This window comes from Podarcis melisellensis, assembly GCF_964234715.1.
Source record: "Podarcis melisellensis genome assembly, chromosome: 2".
In the NCBI taxonomy this organism is placed as follows: domain Eukaryota; kingdom Metazoa; phylum Chordata; class Lepidosauria; order Squamata; family Lacertidae; genus Podarcis; species Podarcis melisellensis.
This window is the reverse complement of record NC_138529.1, coordinates 110,829,995-110,846,390: the sequence shown is the minus strand read 5'-3', so window position 1 is coordinate 110,846,390 and position 16,396 is coordinate 110,829,995. Positions and strand designations below refer to the sequence as shown.

Here is a 16,396-nt window from a genome sequence, read left to right as displayed (position 1 = left end):
CACCTAATTTTACTACAAAAAACTGGGAAAACTTATTGACTTGAGTATAAGCCGGTTCACCAAACCACCTGGTGGGCCAGTGTGTGTGTGTGTGTGTGTGCGCGCATGCGTGCACGCGTGCACGGCAGAGGGGGCTTCTCTCCCCCCCCCCAGGGTGCTGCTAAGAGGCAGTGGCTGGTGGTGGCTGCTTTCGGGCTTCCGACAGCTAAGGTGGAGGAGGAGGAAGGAGCAGCAGCCTGAAAGGACCCTCACTCGAGTATAGGAGGAGAGGAGCTTTTTCAGCATGAAAAGGAGATGGACAGCAGGTGCAATCAAAAAGTCATGGCTTAATTTTGATTTAATACGTGTAAGGCTTCACATCCTAAATAAACATACTAAAAAAAATTAAACGCTGGAAGGTAAACAATTGGTTAGATTCTCATGTCATTGGTTTAAATGCGTCTACTTAATTCAGTCTGTAAAAGTTGCTTCAAAATGCCACTGACAACTATCAAAAATAAAGGAAGAGTATCCCAGATGGGTTTTCCTTCCAACCTCATTGTGTGTTGCTGCTTGAAGTTAGCATTTCACTGCTTTTCTCCATTCCCCTGCTACTGACTTAAGAAAAAGATGATTCTGCCCCTTTCCAAACCATTACGGAGCAGACTCCACAGAAACAAAGACATTCACCGAAAATTTAATCCCCCAAACTGCTGCTTCCCCCCACAATTTTTTTTCCATTTTATAACACAAAAAAACAAACAGAAAAGACAATACAAACAAATTCTTGTCATATCCTTATTTTTCTAAACATTGTTAAGTGGGCTTCCCCAAGTCCTGCCTATCTGATTTTCATTATACTTCATCTTTAGCAGTTTACATTATATCATAATTTCCAAACTGCTTCTTTCACACTCGGCCATCCTTGTTTCCTTCTCCAAGTGAGAACCTGAGAGTGTACCCCACTTTTGGCTGTGGTCCTGCACAGTTTGAACAACCCCCATAGGAATTGCGAATCAGGTGTGTTTTTAAAGGTGATATTATTTGCTTCCTGAGCATAAAAGTCCCAGGGAGACTGGTCCCCTCTGGAATTTGCCAGAACTATCCAATGGCCAGTTCAGGCCTGCAGACAAAGCTGTTAAAAGGTGATTATTACAGGGGTTTGTCTTAATTACAGTAACACAGCTCTGCTTAGGCTGGGAAAGGCCTCAAGGTAGGCGGTTACCATAGCAACAGAATCGCCCCCCCTTCCCTTCCCCAAAAATAGCATGCGCAGTGATTGCAGGGCCCCCTATACATTTCGGTGCTGACCTAACAAGTGCCTGAAAAAAGGCCACTGGGGTTATTAAAACAGCTCTTCATGCTTTTAATACCCTTAAATACCTTACTTGTCCCTTGTGATCGTACCCCCAGTTAAAACTATTTAATAGGGGACAATATAGCATCTCTGATCTGATCCCTGAGGGAAGAGAGGTGGGATCCTGTAAAAATTCTTTGCAGCTCTTGTATCTGTTCATTGAATTGGTAATGGATCTCCTTTTGATATTCCTACAGAGATGTGCTTTTAAGAATAACGTCTTTTCTCTGTCTCAGAACAGGGTCTTTCCCCTCCTTTTTTTGCCCATTTGTCATCTCCTTTTATTCAGCTATGTCTGGCAACGTCCAATAGGTGGCTGCCGAAAACACAAACATGCGTTTTATTTATTTAAAACATTTATACCCTGCTTCTCTGCCCCCTTGAGGGAGTTCGCAATCTGACATGCCTTTCTGATAAAATTAATAGACCATAAAGAACACTCACACTGTAGAAATGGATTAGTAGCTGCATTAAGGCAGCACTTGCCAAAAGCATGAGGAAATGAACTAGTTCTGACTTGGCACTTAAAAGGTACGGTAAGAGTTCATGGATATTTTCTGGCTGGTTTTAGCAGAACCCAGCAGACTTTTAAAAAAATTAAAAAATAAAATGGGTGCCGTAAATCCTCGATAGGTGCCTGGCTATTTGTTCCAAAGTGACTTCTTTCAAAATAAATAGGCTATTGTAAACGACGCTTACTCAAAAGTCAATGCCACTATGCTTAGAACTGCAGCCTCAGAGTGATTAATATATGAACAATTATGGCAGGGACAAGGGAACCCATGATGTACTTCAAATCCCATAAATCTCAGCCAACGGGGCCAGCCCAATACATTTTGGTACCTGAGGAGAACCACAAAATGGCACCCCTTCCCCACCAGCGAAGAAGGAGTGAGTGAACAAAGGGAGAAATAGTGATCTACATTGGGATCTGCTGCCCCTATGGATCCTGATGCCCAAGGCAGTTATCTCACCTTGCCTAATGGGTGGGCCAGCCCTGTCAGCCAGCATGGCTCAACAACATCTGGAAGGCCAGGGGTTCACAATGTGTGCCTCAAATTGTAAGGTTTAAAGAGACAGAAACTCTTTTGGCATGGCAACTCTATTATCAGTCCAGCTTCTCCTATGAGAACCCATGACTTTTGGCTCCAAACCTTGGTATTTTCCTGGGGGAATGGACTTTTCATTACATAAACAAAGATCTGTGAGGCGTTCTCAAAGTAAAGGAAGGATTGAACTCTGATTAATAAGAATACACACAGGGGCTTGAACCAGCAAGACTCTGGGAAGGGTGCGTATAATAATCCCTGCCTCTACCCCTCGGCCCAGGTCGTCTTATTCACAAAAGAACTTTTTACAGAGTGTTTGTAAGAACCAATCAGATTTCTTCTGAGCATTTCAACAAACCCACATGGGGACAAAGTTAAACTACCAAAACTAATTAAGCACACATATTTCTGGGGTAAACAAAACAGAACTACAAAGGAGTGCATTTGGCAACCCCTGAGGTCATAAACAAACAATACACATGATAAGAAGGATGCCCAGGAAGACAGAGATCATTATCACCTTCAGGTGAGATCTGCTTCCTGGCCCTAAGATTAACATCCTAAGATTAACATATCAGAAAAGCTACATCAAAGAAACTGCCCACTGTCTTTGATGACCCAGGATGCCTGCCTGGCGAAGCAACGGGCAGTGTATGTGACTGGTCAAGAAAGAGAAATGGAACAGGGATGCAGAGGTGTGGATTGATCAAGAATCATATCAAAATAGTTTAAACCCAGTCAACGCAATGCTTTCATTGCTGACACAGATGGCTTACTCTATAATTCCTCATAGCAATCCCAACTGATCACTACTGTACAGGTCTGCTGGATCAGGCCAAAGGCTTACCTCATCTAGCATTGTGTTCTCACAGTAATCAAACAGATGCCTAAAGGAAGACTGCAAGCAGGAACCAGAAAACAATGTGGGATAACCAGCCTCATACACCCACCAATGCTTAAGTCTAATTAATACATGAAGGAGTTAAGACCATAGAGTAAACTGTCCTGCCAGGCTTAGCTAGGTCGCTCCCACTTGCCTTGGGAGGAAGGTAATCAAGACTATTGTTCACCTTCAATCTGCCAGGGAAGCTCAAATGGTGAGCAGGTCTTAGCTGGTTGCTTACTGGTTACAAGCCACTCTGAGTTTCTGTACCTCTAATTTAGAAACTTTCACCACCGGAACTAATCCAAGCTTTACTTGGGAGGGGGATTATTGTTTTGTTTATTGTATTTTTATTTTGTATCTGAACTGCCCTGAAATCTACAGATAAAGGGTGGTATACCAATTTAAGAAATAATAAAGACTTCTACTGCCATGGTCCTAGCTCTTTCTTAGGAGAATCCTGGCTCCCACCCAGCCCTTTCTTAGGGGAACCCAGGAGTCCTGGCTCCCACCAGCTCCTTCCTAAAATTTAGGAGCCTTCAGCTCTTGCTCCCCTCCCCCTCAACCAAACCGCATTACTACTACTACTACTACAGCCTAATCCCATGGTTCCACAACGTGGAGCACCCACCCCACAGGGGGGCAATTTGATTTTTAAGGGGGTGCAATTCGAGAACGACGAGTTATTAACAGTTAATGGCCTTTTAGGCTTCCTCCACGTGAACAGGAGTTCACTTTTTGAATAATAAGAATTATATGCCAAACCGGGTGGGGTGTGTGTGTGTGTCAGACTTTTAGAGATGCTTAGATGGGGCATGTCTAAAAAAAAAAAAAAGGTTGGGAACTACAGGACTAATCCTTTTGAAACCTGAAACTTTTGTTTTTTGGAGGATTCCTTCTATACCTGACCATGGGTAGGCAAACTAAGGTCCGGGGGGCCTGATCCGGCCCAATCACCTTCTAAATCTGGCCCGTGGACGGTCCGGGAATCAGATGTTTTTTTACATGAGTAGAATGTGTGCTTTGATTTAAAATGCATCTCTGGGTTATTTGTGGGGCATAGGAATTCGTTCATTTTTTTCTTTTCATTTCAGAATATAATCCGGCCCCCCACAAGCTCTGAGGGACAGTGGACCGGCCCCCTGCTGAAAAAGTTTGCTGACCCCTGCCTGAGACTGTAATTTCAACACCCCACTTCCCACTGCCTCTGGGACTGTTGCATTTGACTAACAGCAATGAATGAAACCATAATGATCATGGCGTCCTCGCAGGGAACCCAGGAGTCCGGGCTGCGCCAGCTCCCAGCCCCTCCCGCTCCCTCCGACACCCAGTCCGCCCTTCCAGTTCTCCCACTTCCTCCACCCCCCAGGTAGCCCCTCCTTCCCAGTTGACCCCTCCCTAGAGGCTCCTCCCGCCTTTGGGGTGGCGCTTCTCCTAATCCAGTCCTACCAGAAAATCCCAAGGAAGAGACTTCTCTCTTTCTCCCCCCTCCCCGTCTCCTTCCCCCTCCTTCTCCATCTAGGGCTGGGCTAAGTCTCTCCCCTTCCTTCTCTCCCTTTGCTCGGCGGGGCCAAAGATCCTCCGGAAAGTCCCTCTTCTGCTGGAGTTTGGACACACACATATATATTTATATATTAAAAAAACAAGGTAGGGGACATTAAAAAGAAGAGCGTTGCTACCTTCCAGGGGAGGTGGAGGAAAGGAATGAAATCAAACCGCCCTACTCTGCAAGATAAAAAGCTGAAATCGGAAGGGAAGGAGAAAGAAATCCGTAGGGAGGGGAAGGGGGAAAAGTTGCTCGGGAGGCATCGCTTCTCTGGATCTCACCCGGTACGTGCTAAACGCGTGTGCGTGTGGAAGGGAGGGCGCGTGTTGCAGCGCTGCGGTCTCTTCTCCAAGTGGGTGGTGGATATTCCTGGAGGGGTTTATTTTGGGGGGTGGGGGTGATCGGGAGATCGGCCCTAATTAGGATCGTTGGGTGCAGTCGCTTAGGGAGGGGGGTGTACAGATTCCCTGGGGAGGGAGGAATCTTTGAGTTAAGGGAGCAGCTCTTGGGGGGGGGGATTTGCTTTTATTTTGGTGTGCGTGGCTGCATCGATTAGGATTCAAGTGAGGGTTTGCAAGGATTCTTTAATTTAGAAGGGAGGGGGGAGTATTATTATTTTTTTGCAATAAAGGCCTAAGAAGGCAGTTCCCTCCGCCTGGAATCTCATGAAATCTATAAATAGACCAGATGTTGGTTGACAACCCCCAACACACACGGTTTGAAACATTGCAGAGTTCAATGTGTTGTGAGAGATATCTTGCTTTCTTGAAATGCCTTATATAAAATCCCAAGTATCCTTATTGCACAGCACTGCAGAGGATAGCCCCCCCCCCACACACACATTGATTGTTTTAAGAACTTAAAAGCAGTCGATACAGGATGCTTCTATAAAGAGACTATTATGCTATAAATGTACACATGTTGAGGCACCTTTTTCCGGTTGAGGCACCTTTTCCGATTAGTCTCGCAAAAGTCATGCTTGCTGCACACTCCAGAGCTGCAGAGAGCGAATGACATATAACGCCAGAAATCTTCCCCGCCATGAGGCTCCCGCTCTTAATAACCGACATCTCCTCAGGCACAATCCCCTCTAAGCCGAATAAAAACCACACTGGTGGGAATGGGATCCTCCAACCAGAGCATATGGCGCCATAATTACACCTAGACCAGACTCAATCGGAAAGTGGCTCACGAGGAATCCCAAGCACATCCTCGCTTCCTGTCTCGCACAAATATTACCACAGCCGAAGGTGCAGCCTTGCCATTTCATGAACACACAGAGACGCATGTTTTGAGGTTTGATTCGTCTTCCATGTGCCTGAAGTATTTTGTGCTTGTGGGGTGGTTGTGAAGCCATTTTTATGATTGTTTCGTTCATTCTCATTTTCTGCAAAGGGTTGTTGTGTCCCGTGCTAGCAGGTCCATCGAAACCGTTGGCCCCAAGTTTAGCCACAATCGTTCATTTCAGTACAGTGGTACCTTGGGTTACAGACGCTTCAGGTTACATACGCTTCAGGTTACAGACTCCGCTAACCCAGAAATAGCACCTTGGGTTAAGAACTTTGCCTCAGGTTGAGAACAGAAATTGTGCTCCGGTGGCGCGGCAGCGGCAGGAGGCCCCATTAGCTAAAGTGGTGCTTCAGGTTAAGAACAGTTTCAGGTTAAGAATGGACCTCTGGAACGAATTAAGTCCTTAACCCGAGGTACCACTGTAGCTAGGGACGCGGGTGGCGCTGTGGGTTAAACCACAGAGCCTAGGACTTGCCGATCAGAAGGTTGGCGGTTCGAATCCCTGCAACGGGGTGAGCTCCCGTTTCTCGGTCCCTGCTCCGGCCAACCTAGCAGTTTGAAAGCACGTCAAAGTGCAAGTAGATAAATAGGTACCGCTCTGGCGGGAAGGTAAACGGCATTTCCGTGCACTGCTCTGGTTCATCAGAAGTGGCTTAGCCATGCTGGCCACAAGACCTGGAAGCTGTATGCCCGCTCCCTTGACCAATAAAGCGAGATGAGTGCCACAACCCCAGAGTCGGTCACGACTGGACCTAATGGTCAGGGGTCCCTTTACCTTTACCACTGTAGTTCCAACTCTTGACTTGGGCTGGAGGGGCCACAACCCCATTAACATATGTAAGATCAGTGTACGTAAGAGACAACTGAGATAAAAGATGAACCAGCAGAGCCAACAGCCATTATAATAAGCAGAATACGAGAGATAATCAAGGCTTTCCAAAGTCAGTTTTTTAAAAGAAGGCAAGCTGCTGCATATCTGACATGGATTGGCTAGAAAATCTGGCGGTGCGTGAAAGTCATGCCTCAAGCACGAGTTGTGGTTATTCAGTGGTGAACAGGAAAGCACTCTGAACATGTTCAGAGGCATTCTCTTTCATTGGCAGCTCTTCTGAGGTGCTCTGGGACACTCTTCGTGAACCCCTAGCAGTGGCGAACTTTGGGCTCTAACATTTCTGCAGCACCCTGCATGACACCCAAATCCCCCCTCCCAATCTCTTTTGTCATTGTTGCGGCGCCCTCTCGGATCAGTGCCCAGTGTGGGTGAACCAGTCGGGCTCCCCTAAATTCACCTCCGACCCCTAGTTTCATACAAGCTGTTGGATAATGGGAAACTTAGAGTGGTATATATGTTGTCTCCTGCCCCCCCCAGGTAATTCAGGGGTAGCTGATGTATTTAACCCTTGATGCCATTGAACTCCAGCTCCCATCATCCCTTTCTGTGGGCCACACTGCCTGGGGCTGATGGGAGTTGTGGTCCAACTAATACCTATCTGGAGGGCCGCCATGTTTGTTTATGCACTAAGGGGGAGCCTTCCCCAGACTGGTTCCTTCCAGGTGTTTTGGACTACAGTTCCCATCAGCCTCAGCCAGTACCAGGTTGGGGAAGTCACTTTTCTGAGAGTTTAAATGAGGTTTTTGTTCGTCTTGAGGGCTCCTGGTTGGCATATTTCCCCCTACAGCAGCAGAAATGCATAGACGATTATAGAAACAGGTTTCGGCTTGGTGTTGCAAAATATCTATTACGCCATGCAGATCTTGTTTTGTGGCTACAGATGGTGGATATCCATCTGCTTGTTTTCAACTAATTGCACATTTTGGGTTCATGCCATCCAAAAGAGATTATTGGGGTGGGGGTGGGGGGGGAGAGAAACTAAGATAGGTCAACCTAAGATAGGGGAAATCAAAATTCTGGAGGTACAAAACCCTTTTTTGGAGTTTTGCAATTGAATTCCAAAGCAATCAAGGGATTGGGAGTGGCTGATAGAATGCATTTGTATTCTGAGACAGAGATTAGGGTCAATGTATGCAAACAGCAGATTCGAGTGATGTAAAGGGATTTTCGGGTTTTTTGGAGCGTACCACTGCTGGAAATTAGGTCTGAAAATCCTCCTGTTAGATGGACAAATACAGAGAAGGCGAGCTTGAACTGTTTCCCAGCATGCTGCTTTTTTACATGTAGGAACACGCACACAGTGCTTTCAAGATTGGTCCCCGCTACCTGCATTCTGAAGTAGTCGAATCCAGGATAATAATTTGATTTTAAACTGGCTCTTAATCACTGCCTTGCCTGCAAAAGCTCACTTGGGCAAAGGGCTGCATTTTGGTCTTGCTTTGCCACAGTTGCCCATTCTCTGGTTACACCTCCAGGTTGGATTATTGCAGTCTGCTGTCCCTGAGGCTGCTCCTAAAGACAGTTTAGAAGCTGCAACTGATATATCCAGTTGTATAATGAAGGTGACAGGCGAGCCTCCCTGGGGACAGCATCACACAAACAGGGAGCCGCTGCAGAGAAGGCCCCGTTCTCGTGTTGCCACCCTCTGGACCTCTCACGGAGGAGGCACATGAAGAAGGGCCTCAGATGATGAACGAGGAGAGACTGGATTGTTTCATATGGAGAGAGGCGTTCCTTGAGGCATTGTGGTTCTGTTTTAAGGTTTTATAGGTCCAAACCAGCACTTGGAATGGGGTCTGTGGAAAGCCCTAAACGATGTGGGCCCCAATTATCTGAAGGAACGCCTCTCTCTATAACGGAACTGGCCTGTGTGTTATGGTCAACAGGAGAGGTCTTTCTCAAGAGTTCCATCACCAAGTACAGTGGTACCTCAGGTTAAGTACTTAATTCGTTCCGGAGGTCCGTTCTTAACTTGAAACTGTTCTTAACCTGAAGCACCACTTTAGCTAATGGGGCCTCCTGTTACTGCCGCATCGCCAGAGCACAATTTCTGTTCTCATCCTGAAGCAAAGTTCTTAATCTGAAGCACTATTTCTGGATTAGTGGAGTCTGTAACCTGAAGCGTATGTATCCTGAGGTACCACTGTACTCAACACTTTTTTGTGATTTGTGTAGCCTGCCCTGGGAGGCTGTGGTGAAGGGTGAGGATACAAACATGATCAATGAAACAATAATTTTATTATTGGATAAAATCAGTATTGAGAATTGGTGAGAATCAGTGTTTTGGAAACTGATCATGTGTTCAGTTGTTTTTTTTTAATGATAATCTCCCTGGAGAAACTACCAGGGAACAAAGTGTGGTATTCAGTTACGTTTCACTTAGTTTTACTCATTGTAGGCTCATTGAAGTGAATGGCTCTAAGTTACTCATGTTATTTTCAGTGTCTCTACACTGAGTAAAACTTAGTTGACGATAACCCACAGCTAATATCAGGACCTTGTCAGTATTTGGGGGTCCATAACATTTCCTGCTAGCTAGACGGAAAATCTTCATGAAGGATGAGAATTAAAAGTTTATTCGCCTTTTAGTCTTCCGTTTTCAGCATTTAAAACCATGTTCACCCTTGCAACAAGCCCACGGGTCACTATTACCACCATTTTTCAAGATAAGAAGTAGGTTAAATCAGATATCTCCCCTTAATTGCCATTCTGTCCCCCCTGCGGTCAGTTCGCTGACTGAAAATTTCTTTCTTTCTTTCATAGGGGAGGCTGTTCTGGAGCGAAAGATCCCATCTTTTATTTGAGGCAGCATGATGCGAGTCTTTGGAGCCCCTGAACTAATAAGAAGCTGAGATTTTATTTATTTTGGGAGACACAAATACACCCTTTTGGAAACAGGGAACTGAACCCACCATGCCCATTTGGGGAAGCGGACCTGCATGCCTTAAGAGGGCTGGTTTGCCAGGAGTGTTGAAAAAATCAGTGTGATGTGGCAGGAAGTTCTTCCCTCTGTGTGAGCAAACCGTTCTCCAACATATGTATTTGCTTGGACACAGGAGATTCATGTTCTGGGCAGCCAGCATCTAGGACAGCTCCAAGCCCGGAAGAGCCAAGATTTATGGATAACCCACAATTGTGGTTTCCTTGAAGACTGAGCCACCAGCCTTGGCGTCTGAAGCAGCAGATGTGAGCAGGAGGAGTGGAAAATGCCATGCTAGGCCGTATTCTTCGTGGCAGGGAGCTGATCTTCGAGAACCTTGGGTCCCAAGTGAACTTTGGTTGCTCTGGGTGTATAGCTCCCACACCTGCTCTTTAGTTTGTTTACATCTATTTATCTATATTATAATAATATATCCGTGCACCCTCTCCCTGCGCCATGTTCCTCAGCAGAGCCAAGTCGTGGCTCCCTGGACTGCCTTGGCGACGAGGAAAGGCGAAGGACGTGAAAAAGGAAGAGGAGGAATTGCAGGGGGAGCTGGAGGAAAGCACGGCGCCCCCAAAACCAAGATGGTGGAGCGGCCGACGCCTCTTGGGCGCTATTGGCTGGGGCCAAAGTTCCGCTGCTGGAGAGAGCTCCCTATTGGCCGGGATACCTCAGCACCTCTCGCCGCCGAAAGCATCCGTCGAATCGCCAGAGAACTTGCAGATCTGCTTCAACTTCACCCGTCACCTCTTTGACCTGTGCGTGGTGAGTTTGCTCTGTGCCTCGTCCCCGGCCTTCCGGCTGGTTTTGGATATCCTGGGATTCGGGGGCCCTCTGAAGGTCTGGCTTCACGGCTTTGCCTGCTTCTTAGTCACCGCTTACGGGATGTACTTGGCCCTGTGGCTGGTCCAGGAGTACCTGGTGCAGTTTGCCTGCCTCTACGGCTTCCTGCAGACCCTGGTCTTGTGTGTCAGTATCCAGGCCGGCGGGTCAGAGCCCCCAAAGGAGAAAGAGCCCATTGGCCCCGACCCAGCCAAGGAAGAGGAACTGTCAGCAGCCGGCACAGGCAAGCAGTCGCCGCCGCTATAAGGAGGAAGACTCTGGTGGCCCGCCTCCTGCGGCTATTCGGGGTAGAATTGGGTCATGGAAGCCAAAGAGCGCAGCTGATGTGGTCCCCATTTAGGATGGCTGGACAGACACGCACAAAAGAGGAGGGAATAGAGAGTGTTGTGCGGCGGGTGTATGTTTGCAAAAACATATGTATGTGTGTATGTCCTGTCCCCCACGCAGGTGGTCCCAGTGCGCATTTGTGAATGGCTTTTTGGGGAGCAAAGGGAGGGGAAACCATCACAACTATTCCCACCTAGAGGGGCCTTGAAGAAATCAGGGGCACGAGGGTGGGGGGTGCACTCCACATCCAAACCAGTCTGAACCTGGTTTTCCTGTCTTGCCTGCCCCCAGTGGATCTTGGGAACTAGATTTGGCGGGAAGGTGAGGGGACTCGAGGGTTCATTGACAGGGTCATGGACATGCCTCTGTAGAGCATGTTTGGCGGGCAGTTTTGAAGAAGCGTTGCTGGGGTGATCCGCACATAACCAGTTCCTATAATCTGCAAAGACTGGTGATTTCATCAGTCAGTGGGGTCCTCGTTTTAGCAGAGGCGTCCCTAGACCCAGTGTGAGTTGTCTAGAACACTGGGAGTTGTGCTTTGATCTTGAACAGCAAGCAAGTGCAGCTTTCTGCTCTGGTGGCCCAGCAGGTGAGGGCAAGAGGCTTTGGACAATCACTTTGGAGGGTGGTAGGGAGAGGGCAGGGGAATTGATCTGGGAAGGGCCAGTAGATGCCACATTGCATCTTCTTGCCCCCGTCTCAGGCTGGGGCGAGTGGGTACTAGGGATGAAGAACCTCCTATCTTAACTGGGACCGGAGAGTGGATTTATCTGAGGCTAGGGCGGGGTGGATTTGAGAGCTATGGGTCAGTTCCCAGGAGAGAGACCTATTGTACCTGTACAAGAGGATTCAAAGGAGCCAATGGGAGGACTGGGGTTTGGCAGGAAGTGTTCTAATTGGTATGACATCTAATCTAGGGGAGGAAGATTCCAGAAAGTCATGAAAGCCTCCCACAACTTAGAGCAGGGGTACCCATCATGGAACCTTCCAGAGATGGTTGGACTACAGTTCCCATCATCCCTGGTTATTCCCTGGGCTTGCTGGGGCTGATGGGAGTTGAAGTTCAGGAACTTCTGGAGGGCAGTATCAGGAAATATGTAAAACTACTGAGGAGGAATCTGGATGGAGGTGGACTACTGAGGACTCCCTGTTAGAAACGGACTGTCTCTCCCTAGCTTATTCTGAAGGGGCAAGGTGGGCTGTTTAGAAAGTTGATCTTCCCCTCCGTCCCAAACCTCAGGGATAAGCAGTTCTGAGCCTGGAATTTCAGCTAGATTCCACCTGCTCCTCACCAGCATCTAGAACTTTTTCCAGCAGCAGGAGAGTCTAGTTCTTTGCCCTGTTTTATTGATACCCAGCCCAAGCAACTTCAGCAATATTGAGATTTTATGCTACCAGATCAGTGTGGGCCATGTGTTGCCCAAAGGATCTGGGTGTGATTGAGAGAGGATCTCAGCATGCCTCTCAGCGGCCCAGGTGTGCTTGAGCCGCGCAGGGATACAAATGTCTACCTTTACCACACACCTGAGGTGTGCCCTATTGCCTCGCAAGAAGGTGACCCACGTTTCCCAGAATATTAATGTTCACCTGCGGGAAGCTTGGTTACCTGTTCAGGCTTGCAATCCTGGCTGCCAGCCATAGGCCCAATCAGCCTCTCTTCCAAGTTCCTGTTTGTGTTTTTCTTGCCAGGGGATGGGAAGTTTATATTGCGCCAGGCTTGCCGTTGGAACTAGGGACCACCGGAGTGGATGTGGCAGTTGTGTTCGTAGGAACATTATTCCTTTCCTCGTTTCTGGCAAGGCCTCCACATTCCTAGGTCAGCACATCTTTCCAGATCAGCACAACACACTTCATTCTTCAGTTCTGTCGGGATCATGTATGTCTCTTGTGATCTCCTAAAGCAAACACCACCTTCTTGTGTGGAATCCATCCTATGATGTAGCTACGTGAGGTCCACAGTCAGGTCTTTTCCAAGTTATATATCTTACATTTCTGTCTCTCCCCTCCTTCTTCCCTTCAAGATCCACGGTCTCTGATGCATGCCCAGAATGCCCCCAAACCAGATGTTCTCACTGAGTGATCCTCTCTCCTTCCACAAACATAAATACAGTTTAACCTCTCCCCTGAACACTCCTCTGTTAGCCGCAAGCAGTGATGTATAAAACATGCTTTGATTTCATGTCTCTGGAACCTAGAACATATCCCCCTCTTTCTCATTAATCCCTTTTGTGATGTCCCCTTTCCCCGCTAGATCACCCCCCTCCTTCTAGCTCCTTGAGATCCACTTGATCTCCATGTTGTGATAGACAAGAAAGCGGCAAATCGGATCATTCATTTTTTAAAAAAATGGTTGCAGGAAATAATTCTACATTGCAACCACATTCAGAGCAAGCTGCAATCTCATTTTCAGCAGAAACACTCCCATTTCATCTAGGAAACTTCCTCGGGATTCAAGGCCTTTCCCCAAAAATGTGTTGTGCACAACCCTTCCTGTAAAAGCTTTCTCAGATTCATTTCCTTCTCTGAATTTTGTCTAATACCCATGTGATATCTTTCAAGTGAAACCCCTCTCTTGTCCGGATAGAGCCAGAATGTCCCATGCCATCTGCCTCGAGCGAGAATAAAAAAGTTAAGCGTTCCGGTTCTGAGGCAGAATGAATGCCTTCTCTATCCTTTCAAACTTCTGGCCTGCCACTGCGGGTGCCGGCAAACACTGCTTTTGTGGTGTGCATTCCTGTTCCAGGAAGAAGAGCAGGGCTTTGGCCTCCCAAATGCTGTCGGAATCCCAACTCCCATCAGCCCTAGTCGGAACGGTCAGTAATTAGGAATGATAGGAGTTGTAGTCCGGAGGGCCGCAGGCTCCCCACCCCTGAATCTCAGATAGGAACTCAAGAGGAAACGGTTCCCTTTGCCCAGGGTCATGTGCTAGATCTTTGTCTCTCTGTGTGCCAGATCTGAAGTGGACACCCTTTTAATTTCTCCCTCACGTTCACCTACAAACATCTTCCCCTCTTGCTGAGGGATGAGTAGAAGGCCATCGCAATGGCCATCGCTCTTTGTCGCTCCCTAATGCTGAGGAAAGCCCTCAGGGGAGGCCCTCTGAGGCAAACAGCAGCTAGCCCCTTCCACAGTTAGAACACATCACATTGGTCTCCTATCCAGGTACAGTTTTTCACCTGGCGTTCCAGAGAGCAGTGAAAGGGGAGGGTGCTTCGGACAATGTCCCCACCGTAATCTCAGGGCTCTTGTAGCTGACTAACTAGGCTGACCACTAGCAGCAATCGTGGATGTGACACTTCTGTGATACTATGGCCTCGAGGGACTCCTAAAAACCCCATCTTGTGATATATAGCTGTGGTACTGGAATGTCTACTTTTGTCCTTCGCCCTATTTTCCCCAAGAAGTTTACTTGAAGCTGTAGAGCCACCAATTAAGTTGTGCCCTAGCAGGGGAATTAGCTGTTTCCTCAAATTGATTGACTTGACTACATCGGAGTAGGTCTATATTGTTGTGTTTTTTTAATTCAGTCCAGAGCGGCGCAAGCTAGCCTAAAACGAAACCCACCAGCATAAACATCCTTCCTTAGCACAAAGTCTTACGGAATTCTTCTGTTTGTGCGTCTGGTTGTTGTTAATACTACAACTCCCATCGTCCCTGACTGTGACCTGGGAATGATGGGAACTGTAGTCCAACAACATCTGGAAGGCCACAGGTTCTCCATCCTTGTGGGCCAAAGCCATCCTTCCACCCACTGAAATGTCCCGAACGGAAGAAGGGCTAATCTAGAGAACGGACTATAGCGGGGCTGGATCTAGAGAGCTCTCCACACCTCGGAAGCAGGCAGAACAGGATTTCTGACGCTTGTACAACTGATTAGGAACCCATCTTGTTTTTGAAAGGAGAGGGGAGTCAAGGAAATATTTTGAAATGACTGAGTCTTATAATGGGTGAGTCCCCAAAACATTTGAAGGCAGAACTTCCTTGGCAAACCTATCATTGAATGTGAATTTGTGACAACTTTCTTGGTAGTATTCTGGTATCTGTTGATTTCCCCTTGCAACTGCACCCCCCACAAAAAAACCTCATTCTTTCCTCAACCAAACTGAGCCAGAGTTGGGGGTGACAAGGATTCCGCGAGGCCATTTTGAGAACGAGCAACTCGAGGAAGGGTTAAAGCCTTCCACCTGCCTCCCCTGGAAGTGTCCTGTCTGCACACGTGCCAAAAGGAACAGACGAAGCTGGAAATCCTGCGTTTTTTCCACATAATGTGACGTTCCACCCTCTTAGTAGTGACTGACTTCTTATGTTGGTTTCAATGCAACACTGTGCTCTTAAAAACAAAAACAAAACCTCGCCGTCTCGCTTACTGGGATTACCAGAGTGCTTATTTGGGATACCTAGTAATTCCTCAGCAAATTTATATTGCGTACGAATCAATCTCAAGATGAGGGGTGTGAGTGGCGTCACACATACTAGCCAGTAGCTGCCTGCGATGTTCCTGCTGAAACGTTATGCACCCGTATCATCGCACTGCTGGCTGTGCTATTCTGTGTTGGAGGGAGGGAGACGCTAGAATTATAATAGGCTCCATCCCGAGGCAGCATTGTTATGAAAACTGTGAGGAGTTTGCCAGTGAAGGGAAGATCAAGAGAAAATAATAATAATTGTGTGTGCTTCATGAACAGCAGGAGGTGCCTCTGTGTCTCCACAAAACGGTACATCTCTGCAACTCCTTGAGAGCCAAAATATACCTCTTCCCTGTCCTGTTTGGTCATGCACCACTCTAGATGTTCCCCGGTGCCTGAGAAAGTGTGTTGCCGTTTGTGATTTTGGAAGCATAGTGGTTATTTTCTTCATTGGGTGGGGCGGGGTGGGGACCAAATTACCCTGTTTTACTTGGGAACACATTGGTTGTGTATAGGAGGTGGCCGCAGGCGGGAGAACTGCATAAACTAACCTGTGTCTCTATATCCTGACTGCTGTTTTAACAGTTTAAAACACTGTTGATTTGGATTCGTTTATTTTTCCAACCTGTGTTAATATATCTATATATCTATATATTTAAATAAAAGGGAAACTTCAAAGAACAATGCGAGGCTCTGCGATTCTCAGTTGCAACCGGAGTGACCTACAGTTGTGTGTATTGCTAGTTCTAATGGCAACTGGACAAAGCCTGGACAGCAATCAGGCAGTTTTTACTGGAGGAGAGGGAAGAAAGGGGTTCATCATTCCTCTGGAGTTTGCACTGTGGGTCCCTGCCTCCCGCCCCTCCTGCTTTCAGCTGGGCTTGCTTTCACTTTTCATAGC

The 16,396-nt window shown here is 47.4% G+C and overlaps 1 protein-coding gene and 1 long non-coding RNA gene across 2 annotated transcripts in view; one reads left to right on the top strand and one right to left on the bottom strand.

The window, feature by feature from the left end:
* LOC309365473 overlaps nt 1-16,396 on the bottom strand; it is a 112,540-nt gene that overhangs the window by 95,667 nt on the left and 477 nt on the right. The window lies entirely within an intron of this gene.
* On the top strand, nt 4,732-16,179 carry LOC309365163 (uncharacterized protein C6orf47). The gene is made up of 2 exons (XM_081903364.1): nt 4,732-5,098; nt 9,760-16,179. The coding sequence occupies exon 2, from the start codon at nt 10,373-10,375 to the stop codon at nt 11,006-11,008; it is 636 nt and encodes a 211-aa protein (XP_081759490.1). The 5' UTR covers nt 4,732-5,098; nt 9,760-10,372; the 3' UTR covers nt 11,009-16,179.